The sequence below is a fragment of the Trachypithecus francoisi genome, unplaced genomic scaffold, assembly GCF_009764315.1.
Source record: "Trachypithecus francoisi isolate TF-2019V2 unplaced genomic scaffold, Tfra_2.0 Lachesis_group3, whole genome shotgun sequence".
Classification (NCBI taxonomy): Eukaryota; Metazoa; Chordata; class Mammalia; order Primates; family Cercopithecidae; genus Trachypithecus; species Trachypithecus francoisi.
In genome coordinates this window covers 100,223,945-100,246,198 of record NW_022681468.1, presented here as the reverse complement: position 1 = coordinate 100,246,198, position 22,254 = coordinate 100,223,945, and the positions used below count along the sequence as shown (strand labels likewise).

The 22,254-nt window shown below is 45.8% G+C and overlaps 1 protein-coding gene across 1 annotated transcript; it reads right to left on the bottom strand.

The window, feature by feature from the left end:
* Nucleotides 1–17,223: 17,223 nt before the first annotated feature.
* Nucleotides 17,224–18,559, bottom strand: LOC117070244 (F-actin-capping protein subunit alpha-2-like). The gene has a single exon (XM_033189072.1). The coding sequence runs from the start codon at nucleotides 18,098–18,100 to the stop codon at nucleotides 17,348–17,350; it is 753 nt and encodes a 250-aa protein (XP_033044963.1). The 5' UTR covers nucleotides 18,101–18,559; the 3' UTR covers nucleotides 17,224–17,347.
* Between the last annotated feature and the right edge of the window lie 3,695 nt (nucleotides 18,560–22,254).

The following is a 22,254-nucleotide window of genomic DNA, read 5'->3' as shown; positions in this document are numbered from 1 at the left end:
CTCCTGACCTCGTGATCCGCCCGCCTCGGCCTCCCAAAGTGCTGGGATTACAGGCTTGAGCCACCGCGCCCGGCCGACACAATGTCATTCTTTTTTCTGGCTGAATGGCATTCTACTATGAATATATACCACATTTGCTTTATCCACTAATCTGTTGTTGGACACCTACAGTGACTTCATAGCTGAGCTATGTGAATAGTGCTGCAATAAATATGAGGGTGCAGGTGCCTCTTCAATACACTGACTTGCAGTGGGATTGCTGGATCATATGATAAGTCCATTTTTAGTTTTTGAGAAACCCCCATACTGTTTTTTATAGTGACTATAATAATTTACATTTCCACCAACCATCTATAAGAGTTCTCTTTTCTCAGACTTCTCACAGCATTTGTTATTTTTTGTCTTTTAGTAATTAATAGCCATTTAACTGGAGTGGGATAACATCTCATTGTGATTTTGATTTGCATTTTTTTAGTAATTAGTGTTGTTGCGCATTTTGTCACGTATTTGCTGGTCATTTGTATGTCTTCTTTTGATGCCTATCCATGTTCTTTTTTTTTTTTTTGAGACGGAATCTGGCTCTGTTACCCGGGCTGGAGTGCAGTGGCCGGATCTCAGCTCACTGTAAGCTCCGCCTCCTGGGTTCCCGCCATTCTCTTGCCTCAGCCTCCGGAGTAGCTGGGACTACAGGCGCCCGCCACCTCGCCCGGCTAGTTTTTTGTATTTTTTAGTAGAGACGGGGTTTCACCGTGTTAGCCAGGATGGTTTCGATCTCCTGACCTCGTGATCCGCCCGTCTCGGCCTCCCAAAGTGCTGGGATTACAGGCTTGAGCCACCGCGCCCGGCTCATGTTCTTTTTTGAGCCCCGCTCTGTTGCCCAGGCTGGAGTGTGCAGTGGTGCAGTCTTGAGTCACTGCAGTCTCAACCTGCCATGCTCAAGCCATCCTCTCACCTCAGCCTCCCTAGTAGCTGAGACTACAGTGTGTACCACCACTCCTGGCTAATTTTTATATTTTTTGTAGAGACAGGTTTTCATCATGTTGCTCAGGCTGGTCTTGAACTCCTGGGCTTAAGCAATTCTCCCACCTGAGCCTCCCAAAGTGCTGAGATTACACGCATGAGCCACCATACCTGACTTCTTGCCCACTTTTTGATGGGATTTGGTTTTTCACTGTTGAGTTGTTTGAGTTCCTTGTATATTCTGGATATTAGTCCCTTGGGAATGAATAGCTGGCAATTTTCTCCCATTCAACAGGTTGTCTCTTCACTCTGTTGATTGTTTCCTTTGCTGAGCAGAAGCTTTTTAGTCTAATACAGACTCAATTTTCTACTTTTGTTTTTGTAGGCTGTGCTTTTGGAGTCTTTGCCATTAAATTTTTGCCTACAGCAATGTTCTGAAGCATTTCCCTTGTTTTCTTCTGGTAGCTTTAGAGTTCCAAGTCTTATATTTAAGTGTTTCATCCATTTTGAGTTGATTTTGTGTGTGGTGATAGGCGTCTAGTTTCATTTTTCTCCTATGTATATTCAGTTTTCCAGCACCATTGGTTGAAGAGGGTATCCTTTCCCCAATGTTTGTCGTCTCAAAAGTCAGTTGGGTCTAAATATATGGATTTATTTCTAGGTTGCATATTCAGTACAGAAGCATTTAAGAAGGAAAGAATCAATATTCGAATCCTTCAACTCAGAAAGAGTCACAGTAATCATTTTGCTGTGTATGTCCTTCAAACTTTTATCCTATCCATGTGGTTTTAACAAAGTTAAAAATTATGACTTGTATAATAGGCAGTCTTCTAAAATGGCCTTCATTCATCCCATCTTCTAGTATTCACACTTTTCTATAATTCCTTCCCCTTGAGTGTGGGCTGAACCTTAGTTAGTGACTTGCTTCTAACAAACAGAATACAGCAAAAGTGTCAATGTCAATTTCACGATTAGGTCATAAAAGACTGAATTGCATCATGCCAGCATTTTCTCTCTTTGGCTCTTCTCACATGCCTGCCCTGATAGAGGCGGCTGCCTGGTTAACTGAGGGAAGCCTCATTCCAACAGCCTCAAGGAGCTAAATCCAGACAAAATCTATGAGACTGAGCTTGGGAGCAGATACTGCACCAGTCAAGTCTTCAGATGGGAACACAGCCCTGGGCAATACTTTGATTGTAACCTCATGACAAACTCTGAAGAAAAGGACTCAACTTAGGCTGACCCATGCACTCTGAAATAATAAATGTGTCTTGTTTTAAGCCCCACATTTTGTAATAGTTTGTTACACAGCAATATTTAACTGATAAACCATGCGTATAATTGTATAGATCATTTTCAAAGCCTAACATCATAACGTAAGCACTCTGCCAGGTTATTATACCTCTCTGTAAACTCTGTTTGCTTGTTGTCTAATAATTCATCCATAATTTGCTTACCCGTTTTGCTATTGCTGAACATATGAATTGTTTTCCAGTTTTCACTGTATGGTTAACACTATTATGCATAAAACATTGTCTTTAAGATGATTTCTTCAGACCAGGCATCCATAAGAATTATTAGGTCAAAGAGTATGACCCCAAAAAGGTACCTTTAACAACATGAGTTATGATAAACTTACCACCCTATCTTTTTAGGGTACAGTTCATTCCCTTTTATTTTATTTTATTTATTTATTTATTTATTTATTTTGAGATGGAGTTTCGCTCTTGTTGCCCAGGCTCGAATGCAATGGCTTGATCTCAGCTCACTGCAACCTCCACCTCCTGGATTCAAGAGATTCTCCTGCCTCAGCCTCCTAAGTACTTGGGATTACAGATATGCACCACCACACCCAGCTAATTTTGTATTTTTAGTAGAGACAGGGTTTTTCCATGTTGGTCAGGCTGGTCGTGAACTCCTGATCCCAGGTGATCTGCCTGCCTTGGCCTCCCAAAGTGCTGTGATTACAGGCATGAGCCACTGCACCTGGCCCATTCTCTTTTATTTTTATGTATTGATTTACTTATTTGAGACATGAGTCTTGCTCTGCCACCCGGGCTAGAGAGCAGTGGCACCATCACAGCTCACTGCAGCCTGGACCTACCAGGCTTATGCAACCTCCCCACCTCAGCCTCCTGAGTAGCTGGGACAACAAGTGTGCACCACCATGCTCAGCTAATTTTTTTTTTTTGCTATAGAGACGGGGCCTCCCTATGTTGTCTAGGCTGGTCTCGAACTCCGGGGCTCAAGTAATCCTGCCACCTTGGTCTCCCAAAGTATTGGGATTACAGGTGTGAGCCACTGCACCCAACCTCTCATTCTCCTTTAAATCCTAATTATATGAACCAAATTACCTGACAAAGCTCCCATACAGGCAGGCTGAGAACTAAGGATTTGGTTGGGATTAGAAAGTAAGATCTTAAAGACGCCATGAAGCAGAGGTTCAGGCTCAAGTTGCCTTTTATGAGGCTCAGGGTGCATCTTCTAGTTTCTGTTTACTACAAACTCAAAGTGGATGCCTCAGCAAACCAGTTCTCATTGTTTCTTATGGTTCCCATCAATTAGCTGTGAGACCTTGGGCAAGTTATTAATCCTTAACCTCTCCGTGCCTCAATGTCCTCATATATAAAAGTAGAGGATGAACATAATACCTGCATCATAGCGTGTTATGAAAATTAATTATTTAAAATATGTAAAGTGCTTCCTATGTGTGTGGCACATACTGAATGCTATATGTGTGTTATTCCCATTTTCAGAGAAGGGTAAGTTGCTGATGAAAAGTTGGGCAGACCTGGCTTTAAATTCCCTCTCCACTGATTCTGAGCTGTGTGACCTTGGACAAAAAAAGCTTAGCTTCTTCTAAACTAATTTTCTCCATCCTCAAATCAGGCCATGAAGCTAATGAAGCTTAAGCTTTGGGACAACTTACTTGCTAAGGCTCTCTACCTAATTTTGTATTATAACTGTATCATTCCAATTTAATCTTTTAAAGAAAGTCCTCTGAATTTTTTTTTTTTTTTTAAGAAAAAGAGTCTCATTCTGTCACCCAGGCTGGAGTGCAGTGGCATGATCATAGCTCACACTATGATCGAACTCCTAGGCTCAAGTGATCCTCCCATCTCAGTCTCCCAAATTTAGCTAGGAATATAGGCATGCACCACCATGCCTGGCTAATTTTCTATTTTTGTAGAGATGGGGGTCTCACTGTGTTACCCAGGATGGTCTAGAACTCCTAGGCTTAAGTGGTCCTACAGCCTTGGCCTCCCAAAGTGCTGAGATGACAGGCATAAGCCACCATGCCTGGCCATCTCTATTTTATAAACTTCATAAAACCTGGATCCATCCCTAAGAAGGGGGATAAAATAACAGTACAGTCAGGCCAGGTGCAGTGGCTCACACCTGTAATCCCAACAATTTGGGAGGCTGAGGCAGGTGGATCACTTGAAGTCAGGAGCTTAAGACCAGCCTGGGCAATATGGCGAAGCTCTGTCTCTACAAAAAAATACAAAAAAAAAAAGCTGGGCATGGTGGTGCACACTTGTAGTCCCAGCTACTTGTTGGGGGCTGAGGCAAGAGGATCACTTGAGCCCAGGAGGTTGAGGCTGCAGTGAGCCATGTTTGTGCAACTGCATTCCAGGTCTCACAAAGTGAGACCCTGTTTCAACAATAATGATAATAATAGTACACCATGTGTCACAAACAGCATTTCAGTAAACAATGGATTGCATATATGATGGTGGTCCCATAAGATTATAATGGGGCCAGGTGTGGTGGCTCCCTCCTGTAATCCCAGCACTTTGGGAGGTCGAGGCGGGTGGATCACCTGAGGTCGGGAGTTCGAGACCAGCCTGACCAACATAGAGAAACCCCATCTCTACTAAATGCGGGGGTCTCTCCTGCAGACCCTGACCCAACGACGGATGAATAATGTACACTGACACATAGATATTCTGCTTTGCCAGTCCGGCTGAGTGTCCGTGCCACTTACAGACACCAAGGAATGTTCTGTACCAAGTCATCAGCCACGGCCTCAACTTGCCAGCGAGACTTGCACTCAGTAAAGATTAATTGACAAAGGTTGTGAGTAAACACACCTGTGGGTAATTAACCTGGTCGCCCCCACCCCGGAGAGAGCTATCATGCACCCCTAAATGATCAAAGGTTGGTCTTAAGACCACATGAGGCCGGGCGCGGTGGCTCAAGCCTGTAATCCCAGCACTTTGGGAGGCCGAGACGGGCGGATCACGAGGTCAGGAGATCGAGACCATCCTGGCTAACACGGTGAAACCCCGTCTCTACTAAAAATACAAAAAAAAAAACTAGCCGGGCGAGGTGGCGGGCGTCTGTAGTCCCAGCTACTCGGGAGGCTGAGGCGGGAGAATGGCGCAAACCCGGGAGGCAGAGCTTGCAGTGAGCTGAGATCCGGCCACTGCACTCCAGTCCGGGCGACAGAGCGAGACTCCGCCTCAAAAAAAAAAAAAAAAAAAAAAGACCACATGAATAAACAAGCTAGTTAGATAAAGTATTCTACCTTCCTTTGTACCCACTTTAAGCTATTTACTCAAGGTAAGAATTCGGTTGCCTTCAGCCATAACCTTATCCTGAGACTTTTGCAGAAAGAAGGTTTGTGGCTTATAATTTTCCCCACCATCCTGACTGAACCCCCACAACTAAAAATACAAAATTAGCTGGGCGTGGTGGTGCATGCCTGTAATCCCAGCTACTCAGGAGGCTGAGACAGGAGAATCGCTCAAACCTGGGGGGCAGAGGCTGCAGTAAGCGAAGATTGCGCCATTGCACTCCAGCCTGGGCAACAGAGAGAAATTCCGTCTCAAAAAAAAAAAAAATTATGATGGAACTTAAAATTCCTATCACCTAGTGACATTTTAGCTGTTGACATTATTCACATGTTGAGAATGATAGCACAACACATTACTTGTGCATTTGGGATGATACTGGTGTAAACAAACCTACTGTGCTCCAGTCATACAAACATGTATAGTAAAGTCCTAGGCCTTCACATTCACTCACTATTTACTGATGAACTCACTCAGAGCAACTTCTAGTCCTGCAAACTCCATTCATGGTAAGTGCCCTATATACATGTACCATATGTATACCATACCATTTTTTTCTTTCCTTTTTTGAGATGGGGTATTGCTGTGTTGCCCAGGCTGATCTCAAACTCCTAGTCTCAAGTGATCTTCCTGTCTCAGCCTCCCAAGAAGCTACGACTACAGATATATGCCACCATCCCTGGCTAAGTTTTAAAAAACTTTTTGGAGACGGGGTCTCACTACGTTGCCTAGGCTAATCTTGAACTCCTGGCCTTGAGCATTCCTTCTGCCTTGGCCTCCCAAAGCACTAGGATTACAGGCAGGAGCCATCATGCTTGGCCCATTTTTTATCTTATTTACAGTATTTTTACGGTATCTTTTCTATGTTTAGACATATTTAGATACACAAAACCTACCATTGTGTTACAATTGCCTACAGTGTTCAGTACAGTAATATGCTATATAGGTTTGTAGCCTAAAAGCAATAGGTTATACCATATGGCCTAGGTGTGTAGTAGGCCATGCCATTAATTTGTGTAAGACACTCTATGATATTCTCACAACAAGGAAATCACCTAACAATGCATTTCTCAGAGCATAGCCCTGTTGTTAAGTGATGCATGATCATGCTTATCACACAGAGTAACTATAAAGATTAAATGAGATAATATATTTAATGATTTAAAATAGTGCCTGAGTTGGGCATGATGGCTCATGCCTATAATCCCAACACTTTGAGAGGCTGAGGTGGGTGGATTGCTTGAGCCCAGGAGTTCAAGCCCAGTCCTGGCAACATAGCAAGACTCCATCTCTATAAAAAAATTTTAAAAGGAGCCAGGAGTTGTGTCATGATCCTGTAGTCCCAGCTACTCAGGAGGCTGAGGTGGGAGAATTGCTTGAGCCTGGGAGATTGAGGCTGCAATGAGCCATGGTCATACCACTGCATTCCAGCCTGGGCGACACAGCAAGACCCTGTCTCCATCAATCAATCAATAAAACAGTTTCTGACACATAGAAAGTCCCGAATCATATATAGTAGCTACTTCTTTGGAACGTATGACTGCAGACTTTACTTTTCTCCCTTTTTTTGCCCTTTAAATATGTAACCACTTCAGAAAACTCAATTTACAAAAACCCAAATTTTGGAAGAGAGAATAAGCCAGTGAGTAATAATTCTAGTTATAAAATGACTCACTAACCATTGTTAGGCTCTTTACATTTTTACTCGATGTCTTAAAAACAGTAATCCATCCACTGAGCAAACACAATGATTGAGGCACTATAAATACTTTGAAATCCTGAGAGGGCAGACCCTGTGGAGAACAGAGGAATAAACGGAACTTTGGCATCCTGTGCAGCTCCTGTCAAAGTGCCGGAAGCCAGAAGGGGCTTCTCCCTCACTGGACTGAAGAGGGATTCACCATCTTCTCAGCTAGACCCCAAGTCCTGAGCCTCACATTCCTTTAACTTCCACTTCCCTCCAGCCAACCCAGTCCATTTGGAAATTCCTAGAATTGCAGCCTGATCCTTCCTCAAGAACAAAGTGGGGCCGGGCGCGGTGGTTCATGCCTGTCATCCTAGCACTTTCGGAGGCCGAGGTGGGCGAATCACCTGAGGTCGGGAGTTTGAGACCAGCCTGATCAACATGGAGAAACCCCATCTCTACTAAAAATACAAAATTAGCCAGGCGTGATGGTGCATGCCTGTAATTCCAGTTACTCGGGAGGCTGAGGCAGGAGAATCGCCTGAACCCAGGAGGTGGAGGTTGCGGTGAGCCGAGATCGCGCCATTGCACTCCAGCCTGGGCAACAAGAGCGAAACTCTAGCTCAAAAAAAAAAACAAAGAAAAAGAAAAAAAAGAAAAAAGTGGGAGGCAGCATTTCCTGCCGAGGCCTTCTGACCTGGCATCAGATGAGCTGGCTCTAGACAAGGGTGACGGCCCCAAATCAGATGGCTCTGGCACTGCATCTAAGGGGACAGGGCACACTGGGTCAGAACAGACCTTCTGGCACTGGGCAATGTAGGATGGACACCCCCACTGTCCCTGAAGGTTGCTAAAGCTGCAGCCCCAGCCCCTGCCCCCGCTAGAGCAGCTCCCAGGAGGACTCCCTGTAGCCAGATATTCCGTGATGCTGTGGGAACTGGCCTGAGTCCAGAGGTCTTCTGAAATTCTGAGTCAATCCTCAGGGGAGGAAGTATCCACTAGGCGTGAGAGCCTGTGTGACCATTTAAAAAGCTGCAGAGAGCCCGGAGCCACCCGTAGTCCCAGCATACAGCCTAGGGGTGCCTGTGGCCCAGCACTCTCTGGGCTGTGGTTGACACAGCTCAGGGAGCAAAATCGTAGCTAACCCTAATATAATAGTAGCTCACTCTCACTTCCTTAAGAAGAGTCCTACTTTAAGCATTGTTTTAGTTTCCTGTGGATGCTGTAATAAATTGCCGGCCGGGCGCGGTGGCTCAAGCCTGTAATCCCAGCACTTTGGGAGGCCGAGACGGGCGGATCACGAGGTCAGGAGATCGAGACCATCCTGGCTAACATGGTGAAACCCCGTCTCTACTAAAAAAAAATACAAAAAACTAGCCGGGCGAGGTGGCGGGCGCCTGTAGTCCCAGCTACTCGGGAGGCTGAGGCGGGAGAATGGCGTAAACCCGGGAGGCGGAGCTTGCAGTGAGCTGAGATCCGGCCACTGCACTCCAGCCTGGGCGACAGAGCGAGACTCCGTCTCAAAAAAAATAAATAAATAAATAAATAAATAAATAAAAATAAAAAATAAAAAATAAATTGCCAAAAATTGGGTGGCTTAAAACAACAGGAACTTATTTTCTTACAGTTCTGGAAACTGGAATCTGAAAAGGTATTTGGCTGGGCCAAGCTCCCTTCAAAGGCTCAAGAGGAGACTCCTTCCTTGCCCCTTCTAGCTCCCAGTGGCCCCAGGTGTTCTTTGGTATGTGGCTGCCTCACTCCAACCTCCTCCTCCCTGCATGTCTCCTCCTCTTCTGCTCCTGTCATTGTCACTGGATTTAGAGCCCACTTGGATAATCCAAGATGATCTCCTTATCTCAAGATCCCTGACTTAATTACATCTGCAAAGACTCTTTTCCCAAATAAGGTCACATTCACAGGTTTTGGGGTTAGAACATGGATCTCTGTGTTACATGTACTAACTTCTATGCTCACAACAACTCTATTTTTTTAAATGCTCTTTTTTTATAGATGGAGAACTCAGGTATAGGCAGTTAAGGAATTTGGCCCAGGTAACACAGCCAGGAGGTAGCATAGTCACTATATCATATTGCCCCTGCCATAAGTCCTGGGGTCCCAGACACAAGAGCATTCCCACAGTGATTAAGGGGGTCTGGGACATAGGAAGCCAAACCTTGTTACATAACCTCACCATTCCATACACACTCAGACATTTGATTAAATGACTGAAATAATATTCAAATAGATGAGGGGCTGGGCACAGTGGCTCATATCAGTAATCTCAGCATTTTGGGAGGCCAAGACAGGAGGATCGCTTGAGCCCAGGAGGGCATGATCAGCCTGAGGAACATAGCGAGACCCTGTGTCTACAAAAGATTTAAAAATTAGCTGAGTGTGATGGTGCATGCCTGTAGTCCCAGGTACTCAGAAGGCTGAAGCTGGAGGATGCTTGAGCCCAGGAAGTCAAGGCTGTAGTGAGCCGTGATCATGCCACTACACTCTAGCCTGGGCAACAGGGCAAGACCCTATCTCTAAATAAATAAATAAAAATGAAATAAAATGGATGAGAGTGCCATGAGGAAGGATTTCAGGTAAAAGGACAAGTGCCATTTCATTCACACTGTCCATTGGGAATGGCGTCTGGAACTTGGTAAGCACTGAATCCATGCTGATCATTATCATGCACATTCCTAGCAGCCAGGGAACAAGAAGGGGAGAACTAGCACAATGGGAGATACAGTCTCTTCACCCTTGCAGGTGGCCCTGGCCTGGCAGGCTGTGGTACCGGTCTGACCTGACACCTCAGCACCCTCTCCCATAGGGAAACTGAGGCATGGTGACATAAAATTAGAATCTGAGTTATGTAACTAAAATCAAACCAATGTTCCTAAGTTAATCATAGAATTAGCAGTGTAATCCAGCAATTTCACTCCTAGGTATTCAACTCCTAAGAACTGAAAACAAGTGTTCAAACAGAAACGTGTACACAAATGTTCACAGCAACATTCTTCACAATAGCCAAAAGGTAGAAACAACTAGATGTCATCAGCCGATGAAGGAATAAAAGTGGCATATCCATGCAGTGAAATATTATTCAGTCATGAAAAGGAATGAAGTACTACATGCTACAACATGAACCAACCTAAGAAACATTCTAAGTGAAAGAAGGCAGATACAAAAGGCCTCGTATTGTATAATACCATTTATTTATTTGTTTTTAAATTTTTTTTGAGATAGAGTCTTGCTCTATCACCCAGGTAGGAGTGTAGTGGCACCATCTCAGCCCACCACAACCTCCGCCTCCTGGGTTCAAGCGATTCTCCTGCCTCAGCCTCCCGAGTAGCTGAGACTACAGGTGCCGCCACCACGCCCGGCTAATTTCTGCATTTTTAGTAGAGACAGGGTTTCACCATGTTGGCCAGGATAGTTTCAATCTCCTGACCTCCTGATCCGCCTGCCTCGGCCTCTCAAAGTGCTGGGATTACAGGCGTGAGCCACCGTGCCCAGCTGTATGATGTCATTTATATGAAATATCCAGACTAGGCAAATCCGTAGAGACAGAAAATAGATTGGTGGTTGCCAGGAGGTAGAGGAAAAGGGGAGTGGGGAATGACCGCTTCACAGGTAGAAGGATTTCCATTTGGAATTTAGGAATGATGGAATATGCTGGAACTAGATAGTGGGGAAGGTTGCACAAAATTGTGAATGTACTAAGTGCTATTGAGTTATACACTTAAAAATGGTTAAATGGCATGACTGGGTATGATGGCTCATGCCTATAATCCAGTGTTTTGAGAGTAGAAAGCAGGAGGATGCCTTGAGGCCAGTAGTTGGAGACCAGCCTGGGCAACATAGTGAGATTCAGTCTCTACCAAAAATTAAAAAAACTAAAATTACCTGGGCATGGTGGTGTTCCTGGCCCAAACTGAGAGTCAGGCTGCTGTTTCTCGAGGCCCAGTAATGAGATGCAGATGAACTGGGGAGGAAGAGAGTTTTTATTTTTGTAACCCGTTACAGAAAGAAGGCCTGGAAATTATCACCAGACCAACTCAAAATTACAAAGTTTTTCAGAGTTTATATACCTTCTAAGCTCTATGTCTGTGTGTAAGTGTGCATTAATCTAAAGACATAAGTGATAACTTCTTTCAATCTATAACTAAGGTCTGAGTCCGAAGACCTTCTTCAGGAGCCTCAGTAAGTTTATCTAAATGGGTCTGGGTGCTGGGGTGATTACCCTTATCTTGTCTCCTGCTAAATCATGGAGGTTTGGGGAGTTCCTTCAGACCTCCAATAAACGTGTTTCTGGAGGCTTGGGGAGTTTCTTCAGACCCCCAATAAAAGTTGTTTAATCCTAAATGGGTCCTGTTAAGAATTCATTCATTGTTGGCCGGGCGCGGTGGCTCAAGCCTGTAATCCCAGCACTTTGGGAGGCCGAGACGGGCGGATCACGAGGTCAGGAGATCGAGACCATCCTGGCTAATATGGTGAAACCCCGTCTCTACTAAAAAATACAAAAAACTAGCCGGGCGACGAGGCGGGCGCCTGTAGTCCCAGCTACTCGGGAGGCTGAGACAGGAGAATGGCGTGAACCCGGGAGGCGGAGCTTGCAGTGAGCTGAGAGCCGGCCACTGCACTCCAGCCTGGGCGGCAGAGCAAGACTCCGTCTCAAAAAAAAAAAAAAGAATTCATTCATTGTTTTGTCATGCTTTAAGGCCCAGGAAAGGCCTAGGCAAAACTCTTGGTGGGCTTTTGTTACATTCCAGCCTTTGTGATACGGCTCGGATGACTGGAGGAACACCAGCGTCCTCGGTCTCGCACTGATAGGATTAACGACATGGACACACGTGGAGTGATTTTAAGGAACGAAAAGTTTAACAGGCAAGAAGGAAGGAAGAGGAAAACTCTCCCATACAGAGACAGACAGAGGGGGGATTCAAACAAAAAGAAAACCCCATGTGGGGCAGAAAAGTGGCTGCTTATATTGGGATGCTGGAGGAAGTGATGTCTGGGTTCCATAAGCCCCAGGGGATTGGTTTTGAAAGAGCACAAACACATTCCTCCATATATCTCAACTTCCTGAGCCCAACATAAACACATTCACACATTCCTCAGCCCTAGGCCCAGCACAAACACATTCCTCCATATCTCAACTTTGGAAAAACACCACCTGGAGAGTCCCCGGATAAGGTTACAACCGTTTGTGGTTTTACTGAAAGTGCGGGAACCAATAGAAAACTACTAAATGTATAACTTAAAATGACAACCAATTGTAATGCTGTAACCAAAAGAATACCCTTGTTCCTCTGTAACTTAGCATATCCTGTTTACATCGGGCTATAAAAACCGAGCACACGCATCGTTTGGGGCCCTCTTGTACGCTATGGAATGGAGGGACCAAGTTCGAATTTGCAGTAAAGATCCTCGCCGCTTGGCTTTGACTCTGGACTCTGGTGGTCTTCTTCGGGGAATAAACGGTCTGGGCATAACAGTTTGATCAGGTGAGTGATTTACATAGCCCTCGAAAAACCTGGCCCTCCCACCTTAGTCCTTTAATATGCAAATGTGGGTCACTAAGATGTGCCGAACACATGGTGTTATCTGAGGTGGCCCATGACACTTGGTACACCTGGTTACAAGGAGAAGATGGTGGGAATCGCCATATTGAGTGAGCCCAGTTTCTAATGGCCGGCATTTGCATATTAAAGCTTGCCAGCCCAGCCCTTCAAGCTACTTTTTCTGTTAGAAAAGAGATAGTTCAGGGATTGTTTCTTATGACAAGAAAATTTCCACCGAGAACCTTTACACTTACTATCTGCCTAAAAATGATTTCTCAATAACTCCTACTGGCTTTTCTTCAGCTTTTAATATTTAACTTAACCACTCAGTCAGTCCTGAAACAGCTGTGCTGGAGGCCTGCATTAGTGAGACCTGGCCTGCCACCGTGGTCCCCTCCTGTAGTCCCAGCTACTCAGGAGGCTGAGGTGGGAGGATTGCTTGAGCCCAGGAGTTTGAAGCTACAGTGAGCTATGATCACGCAACTGCACTCCAGCCTGGGCAAGAGGGAGACCTTGTCTCTAAAAATAAATAAATAATAAATTAAACTGATTAAAATGATGAATTTTACATTATGCACACTTTACCATTGTAAACTAATCAAGTTGGAGTCACAGCTCTGCTGCTGCCTCTCAGGAGTGTAACTGGTGCCCGCCCCTTTCCAAGCCAGGGTAATAGGAGCCCACCTTGTTTCTGTTTGCTTGTTTGTTTGTAAACATCCAAATGACTTCCTTCTTGTTTTTTTCTTTATTTTTATTTTTACTTTTAAGAAAGTTGTGAAACAAAGAAACAAAACAGGTAGGTTTTACTCATGGTAAAACTCTGGGTGATAACACAAGGCAATAATGAGGGAGTCGGGACCCGGTAAATAAACCCAAAGAAAAGTAAACAATACCAGAGAGAGCAGCAGCTGATGGAATGTGGGAGATGAGGACCCCGGAAGGGGGCGTCTGGTGTCTGAATCAGCCTGGATCCCCAGGGCGGTGCCTCCACCCAGCTGGGCCTGCACTGCAGGCTGGGCCCAGACCGGGGACGCATCTGGCCCATCAGGGCCCCAAGGCCCCGGAACCCTTTCCTGGATCTGTTCTCTGCCCCTCGCGGTCTCGGGCCCCCTCCTCTGCATTCAATCCCCTCGCTCACGGTTCATGAATCCAACCTCTTGCCTCCTAAACCAGACCCTGCATGAGGCACCCCTTCTCCAGTTGGGGCATTGCACAGCCTGCATGAGGCACCCACCTCTCCTGTCTGAGGCATTGCACAGCCTGCATGAGGCACCTCCTCTCCTGTTGGGGCATTGCACAGCCTGCATGAGGCACCCCCCCCTCATGCCTCAGGGCACTCATGCCTCTCCCAGGTAACCGCAGGCCACACCCACACTTTCTAGACCAAATGGATCCCCCAAATTTAAAGATTCCAAACCCGCCGATGCTGAGTGATAGAGTAGAAAGAGCATGGACGTCCTGGGCTCCCATGGTGCCCTCCCTTCTGTGACCTTTGATTGTGTGACCTTGACAAGTCACAGAAACTCTCCCCTCAGTGCTGAAAACTGTGAGGCGCAGTATCCACCTTGCCCACTTCCTGAAGCATTGTGGAGATGGAGTAAGCTGCTGTGTGGGAAAGTGTGCAAAGATAAATTAGCATAATGAACTCAGGGAATTTCAAGTGCCAGCCTGACTTGCCATGCTCCCCTTCTGTCTTCTGCAGTGACCTGGAAATGCCGTAACCACCCATCCCCTTGCCCGGGCACCTGCCTGCTCCTCCTGGGCCACTACTCAGAGAGGTCTCCTCCGAGCCTGCTTGGAAGGTTCCTGGAGCTATAAGCAGGTCGCTGAGAGCCCTCTCCCCAGACCCAGCGCCCCCACACCTGTTCTCTTGCTATTACCTGTCAACAGGCTTCCTGCTGTTACCCAACCCCAGTGCAAAAGCCACAGAAGGCATCTCTCTGAGGGCACCAAGTCAGGCAAGGCTGAGCATCCTCCCAGGGAGTGAGAGATCAGCTTCCCAAGGAAAGGTCTTCGATTTCTGGTCTCATAAAAATGCTTCAAATAGGCCGGGCGCGGTGGCTCAAGCCTGTAATCCTAGCACTTTGGGAGGCCGAGACGGGCGGATCACGAGGTCAGGAGGTCGAGACCATCCTGGCTAACACGGTGAAACCCCGTCTCTACTAAAAATACAAAAAACTAGCCGGGCGAGGTGGCGGGCGCCTGTAGTCCCAGCTACTCGGAGGCTGAGGCAGGAGAATAGCAGGAACCCGGGAGGCGGAGCTTGCAGTGAGCTGAGATCCGGCCACTGTACTCCAGCCTGGGTGGCAGAGCGAGACTCCCTCTCAAAAAAAAAAAAAAAAAAAAAAAAAAAAAAAATGCTTCAAATAAAACTAAAGGGGTTCTACAGCTACAAACATTTGAGGAACTTGGCTAACCCATGTTCAACCCTCTCCCTCCTTTCCCTTCCCCCACCCATCTCAGAAACCTACAGTAACCTGCTAAGTCGGGACCACATAGTGGCTAAGGCATGGGTTTTGTTTTGAAGTCAATTTTCAAATACACACAAGCAGAATGATTAGTAAAATCAACTCTTTGGACCAAAGGAGTTAAGGACATAACACCCCAAAATACCCTGACTTGGCATATTGATGATTTCAAGCTGAAAGCATCTGAGCAGCAGCAGTTGTAGGTAAGACAGGACCTTCTGAGCCACCTTTTTGTCGCCTCCCAATGTGTTCTTCTTGCCTGCTGCCTAGATAGAGTAGATTTATCAAGGCAGGGGAATTGCAATAGAGAAAGACTTTTATACACGTGGGGCCGGCTATACAGAAGATCAGAGTTTGTTTGTTTGTTTGTTTTTTTTTTTTGAGTTCAGGATTATATATATTACAATTTGCCTTGTTATAATACATTTGTGGCTTTATGATAAAAATAACTCTGGGACATACGGAATTCAAGCTGATGTGCGTAACTGTCACAAGAAAAAAGCATTAAATGCATTTCCGAAATAAGTATTTTCATTTAATTTCAGAATCTCAAAACAGCATTAGACCTTGCCTTGTTTTAAAAAAAATTAAGTACTACGCTAGCTAAATAACCTTCTTGAAAGGTTTAAAAACACAATCGATATAGAAAATGTTTTCCTCTGAAAGAGATCAAATGAAATTCACAGGCAGACAGCCCGGGCGGCGCCTTGAGCCTAGTTAAAAGTTGACCCCGGACCTAACCGATTATGTTATCTATAGATTCCTGACGTTGTAGAGACAAGAATTGTAAAAGTCCCTGTCTTGTTCTTTCTCTGTTCTAATTACCAGTGCTTGCCATATATCTCTCAACTTCCTGAGCCCCGTATAAACACATCCCACCATATGTCTCCCCTCCATATGTCTCTCAACTTCCTGGGCACATCCCACCATATGTCTCCCCACCAATATATCTTACAGTTCAAAGACTACCATATATCTCAACTTTAGAAAGACACCACCTGGAAAGTCCCCGATAAGAACACAGCCGTTTGTGAAAGCGCAGGAACCAATAAAAAACTGCTAAATATATAAACTTAAAATGTTAACCAATTGTAATGCTGTAACCTAGAGAATTCCCTCGTTCCTCTGCAACTTTACAAGTCCTGTTTTCCTCGAGCTATAAAAAGCAAGCGCATGCATTGTTCCGGGCCCTCTTGTATGTGTAAAACGGAGGGACCAAGTTCGAACTTGCATTAAAGATCCTTGCCGCTTGGCTTTGACTCTGGGCTCTGGTGGTCTTCTTCGGGGAATAAACGGTCTGGGCATAACACCTCTAATCTCAACCTTACATAAATGGAACAGGTGAGGGAGAGAAGATAGACAGTTTCTTTAGCAGCATATATGGCTAAATTCATCAACCACCAACTGGGGAAATATCAAAATTAACCATTTGATAAACCAAAAGATAACAATTTTAGGGTTACAGTAAGTAAAATATTTTTGAAACACTTCAAAAACTTTTAACCATAAACTAGAAGAATCATCTCTTCATTGTAAGAAAGAAAGGACTAACAGAAAGTAAGACATTTAAACTAAACTGATTTTCAATCCTCTTAGAACAAAATGAAAAATAATGGTTAATTAGCTAAGCTTTGTGCTCTAATCAAACTAATTACAGTGATTTTATTTTATTTTATTTTATTTTATTTTATTTTTTTTTGAGACGGAGTCTCACTCTGTCGCCCAGGCTGGAGTGCAGTGGCCGGATCTCAGCTCACTGCAAGCTCCACCTCCCGGGTTCACGCCATTCTCCTGTCTCAGCCTCCCGAGTAGCTGGGACTACAGGCGCCCGCCTCGTCGCCCGGCTAGTTTTTTGTATTTTTTTAGTAGAGACGGGGTTTCACCGTATTAGCCAGGATGGTCTCGATCTCCTGACCTCGTGATCCGCCCGTCTTGGCCTCCCAAAGTGCTGGGATTACAGGCTTGAGCCACCGCACCCGGCTAATTACAGTGATTTTAAATGGCAATAGCCCATGGGACTGGGCAGCTTGACAGTTCAGAATACTTTTGCAATAATTTTTTAACACAAAGACACTAAAATGATCCAGTCATGCAATGTTCATTTTATGCATTCTGCATCTCTTTGCCAATCTTGTAGCTAAGGATCTTGTTCCAATCAATCTTAGTGCGTGTAACTGGCAATTGTCGATGTAAGGCTTTGACAGTAGTGTCCGACATTGTCTGATAATTCTCACTGATGGCAGTCTGGTACTCATTTTCTGCAGCTTCTACAATCTTTGTAAATTCTTTTGCTGTTTGCACTTCATTAGACACTGTTAGGGAATCTTGTATATCTTTATGACGCACTAGGTGAACATTACCATCTTCATAATAATGAACCTGAATTTTCAAGATGCCAGCCACTTGAGTGGTTGGAGGAGTGATTGTAAACCTCCATTCTGACCTCCAACGACCATTCCAAAAGTTTTTTGCTGGGAACTGATGGCTTTCCATGCATGCAGTAGTGGTTTGCTGTCCATCTATTTTTTGCCATACACAGTGCAGGCTCCATTCGGGTAATGTTATTTTACGTAAGCTCGCAGAGCAGTTTCTACTGAAGGTTCTCCATGATTCAATTGCATTTTCTACTTCACAGGGTCTTGGATCAGTTGCCTCCTTTCTTAAGTGATCAAATTTAAAACAGATTCTCTTCTTTGGATCCAAAAATTTTCCATTTCCCGAGTCACCATGTTTTGTTATCAATATCTGATCTTCATAACCTTCCATTTTTACACAAGTAAACTGCTCCGAGTTATACTGTGCACGGGCTGCTTTTTCCCTTCTTTCATCAGAAAACTGCTCCGCCAGACCCGCCATCTTCCTTCTAGCGACAAACTCGGCGGGGGCGGGGGCGGCGGCAGTGGCCACCTGACTTACCACTTTCTGTGAGGTGCTCCGCGCCGCGCACCACCCCCAGAGTTTTATTATTACTCAAATCAGCCTCCTCAAAAATTGGAGGCTGAGGTTTTTCAAGGACAGTTTGAGGGAAGGGTGGGTGGCTAGACAATGGGTGCTTGCCGCCGATTGGCTCGGGGTGCAATCATAGGGGTGTGGAAAACGGTCCTCGTGTACTCAGTTGCTTCTGGGTGGAGCTACAGGAGCAGCTCGCGGGTCCACGTGGAGCCATGGGTTGTCAGAAATGCAAAGACATCTCAAAAGGCCAATCTTAGGTTCTGTCCTAATGATGTTATCTTGCCCAAGCTGGACTGTAGTGGTACTATCTCGGCTTACTGCAACCTCTGCCTCCCGGGTTCAAGTGATTCTCCCACCTCAGCCTCCTGAGTAGCTGGGATTACAGGTGTGTGCCACCATGTCGGGCTAATTTTTGTATTTTTAGTAGTGATGGGGTTTCACTATGTTGGCCAGGCTGGTCTCGAACTCCTGACCTCAAGTGATCCTCTCATCTCAGCCTCCCAAAGTGTTGGGATTACAGGCATGAGCCACTGTGCTTGGCCCATATCTTTTTGTAAAATAATTGTTTTTTAAATAAATAGAGACAAGGTCTCTGTATATTGCCCAGGCTAGTCTACAGCTCCTGGGGTCAAGAGATCCTCCTGCCTTGGCCTCCCAAAGTCCTGGGACTACAGGTATGAGTCACCTTACCTGGCCGGAATTGGCATATCTCATGACCTCCGGAATAATGGCTGCAGTCGTTCGTGTCTACACCTCTAGTGGTCTCTCATTAGTGTTGTAGAAAAAAACTGGGTTCTTTTCTCACAATCATGAAAGATTAGGCTCACAGACACTTTGAAGGGTGAGAAGGGTAGGGTTTATTGTTTGAAAAGGAACAAAAAAAAAAAAATAGGGAACAGGGACTCTCAGCAAAGCAAGAGTCCTGCTAGCAGGCTTCCCGCGTCACAGATTGAATCCCAGGTTACCACCAAGGAACAGGAGAGGCCAGGTTCCTCCCTGCAAAGGGTGCAAACTTCCCATGGCTCTACCCCATTCTCTCCCCGCTCCGCCACCCCCGTTCTCCCAGTGCCTTCATAAAACTGATCATTCTTTGTCCAAAAGGCTTTCTGCTTTGGTCATTTCTTAGGTCTTCACTCTCTTGTGAAGATCCTCATGTATACATAAAATTAACAAAACTTGTAGCTGGGCTTGGTGGCTCAGGCCTGTAATCCAAGCACTTTGGAAGACCAAGGCAGGAGGATCACTTTAGCCTAGGAGCTCAAGACCAGCCTGGGCAACGTAGGGAGACTCTCTACAAAAAATACTAGCTGGGTGTGGTGGTGCGTGCCTATAGTGCCAGTTACTTGGGAGGTTGAGGTGGGAGGATTCCTTGAGCCCAGGAATTTGAGGCTGCAGTGAGCTGCGATCACATCACTGTACTCCAGCCTCGGTGACAGAGCCAGACCCTGTCTCAAAAACAAATAACAACAGAAAACTTGCATGCTTTTCTCTTGTTAATCTTTCTTGTATTTAATTTGGTTTCTAAACCCAGCTGGATATTCCACTGAAGAACTAAGACAGTGTTAACCCCAAATTAGAGACTGAGCCAAGGGTCTCACTCAGTTCATCGAGATTTGTTGAGTGAGAGTTTGAGGTCACACCCAGGAGAAACAGGTCACAGAAACATCCCTGGCCCATGCTCTCCAAAGCAGTTTTCAGAATTTACAAATGTCTTTAAAGGGAAGAAGGCACCTAGGAAGAGAGGGTTAGGAGGTGAGGCACTTGGGAAGATAAGCTTGTAATCGGCCTTGTTCAGTGTGAAAAACCTAAAAGACTGTAGTTTTAGGGGTTAGACATAGGTTACAAACCTGAAGTTATACTTAATATGTCCTTGTTTTATGGGAGGATCTATATATCTTGAAAGGTTTAGGGCCCAGCAAAGAATTTATGAGCAATTTGTGAGGGCAGTCATGAGACTTTTCATCTCCTTATGGGAGTCTGGCTACTGTATAATGCTTTAGCACAAGCCTGTGAAGCAGCAGCTCTCCGCTTGGGAAAAGGTTGGTGTTACTGCATGACTCAGTCTCCAGGCTTCACTTTGGCATAAAGAGTTTTGGGGTCCTGAGATTTTTCTTTTCCTTTACAATGGATTGAATGGATCATTAGGCTCCATACAGGACCCATCGTCCACCTTCAACAATTATTAATGCTAGGTGAGGGGTCAGAGCTCTGGCTTCGGAAAGTGATCGGCTTGTGGGTTGGTAAGAAGAATTTACTAACAGTATAGGTTTGAAAAAGGAAAGTTTTCAATTAGTCGGGTGTGATAGCGCCTGCCTGTAATCCCAGCTCCTCAGGAGGCTGAGGCAGGAGAATCGCTTGAAGCCGGGAGGGGGAGGTTGTGGTGAGCGGAGATCGTGCCTGGGCAACAACAGCGAAACTCCATCTCAAAAAAAAAGAAAGAAAGAAAAAGGGAAGTTTGGTTAGAAAGAAGGAACACTGCAGCAGAGTTCAGTGGCGGCCTCAGCGAGACAGGACAGAGTGCATCATAGCGGACTTTTCGATAGGGATATTTATGGACCTGAAGTAAGAGCTGAAGGGTAATTTGCATGATACTTGATTACATTTTTAGACATTTGGTGCCTTGATATCAGCAAGGGTTGAACAATGAGTTTCTGCATGCATGCATTCCGGAGATGTATAGAAATTCTAGTTACTGCCCGGCGCGGTGGCTCAAGCCTGTAATCCCAGCACTTTGGGAGGCCGAGGCGGGTGGATCACGAGGTCAGGAGATCAAGACCATCCTGGCTAACATGGTGAAACCCCGTCTCTACTAAAAATACAAAAAACTAGCCGGGCGAGGTGGCGGGCGCCTGTAGTCCCAGCTACTGGGAGGCTGAGGCGGGGTGAACCCAGGAGGCGGAGCTTGCAGTGAGCCGAGATCGCGCCACTGCACTCCAGCCTGGGCAACACAGCCAGACTCCGTTTCAAAAAAAAAAGAAAGAAAGAAAAAGGGAAGTTTGGTTAGAAAGAAGGAACACTGCAGCAGAGTTCAGTGGCGGCCTCAGCGAGACAGGACAGAGTGCATCATAGCGGACTTTTCGATAGGGATATTTATGGACCTGAAGTAAGAGCTGAAGGGTAATTTGCATGATACTTGATTACATTTTTAGACATTTGGTGCCTTGATATCAGCAAGGGTTGAACAATGAGTTTCTGCATGCATGCATTCCGGAGATGTATAGAAATTCTAGTTACTGCCCGGCGCGGTGGCTCAAGCCTGTAATCCCAGCACTTTGGGAGGCCGAGGCGGGTGGATCACGAGGTCAGGAGATCAAGACCATCCTGGCTAACATGGTGAAACCCCGTCTCTACTAAAAATACAAAAAACTAGCCGGGCGAGGTGGCGGGCGCCTGTAGTCCCAGCTACTGGGAGGCTGAGGCGGGGTGAACCCAGGAGGCGGAGCTTGCAGTGAGCCGAGATCGCGCCACTGCACTCCAGCCTGGGCAACACAGCCAGACTCCGTTTCAAAAAAAAAAGAAAGAAAGAAAAAGGGAAGTTTGGTTAGAAAGAAGGAACACTGCAGCAGAGTTCAGTGGCGGCCTCAGCGAGACAGGACAGAGTGCATCATAGCGGACTTTTCGATAGGGATATTTATGGACCTGAAGTAAGAGCTGAAGGGTAATTTGCATGATACTTGATTACATTTTTAGACATTTGGTGCCTTGATATCAGCAAGGGTTGAACAATGAGTTTCTGCATGCATGCATTCCGGAGATGTATAGAAATTCTAGTTACTGCCCGGCGCGGTGGCTCAAGCCTGTAATCCCAGCACTTTGGGAGGCCGAGGCGGGTGGATCACGAGGTCAGGAGATCAAGACCATCCTGGCTAACATGGTGAAACCCCGTCTCTACTAAAAATACAAAAAACTAGCCGGGCGAGGTGGCGGGCGCCTGTAGTCCCAGCTACTGGGAGGCTGAGGCGGGGTGAACCCAGGAGGCGGAGCTTGCAGTGAGCCGAGATCGCGCCACTGCACTCCAGCCTGGGCAACACAGCCAGACTCCGTTTCAAAAAAAAAAA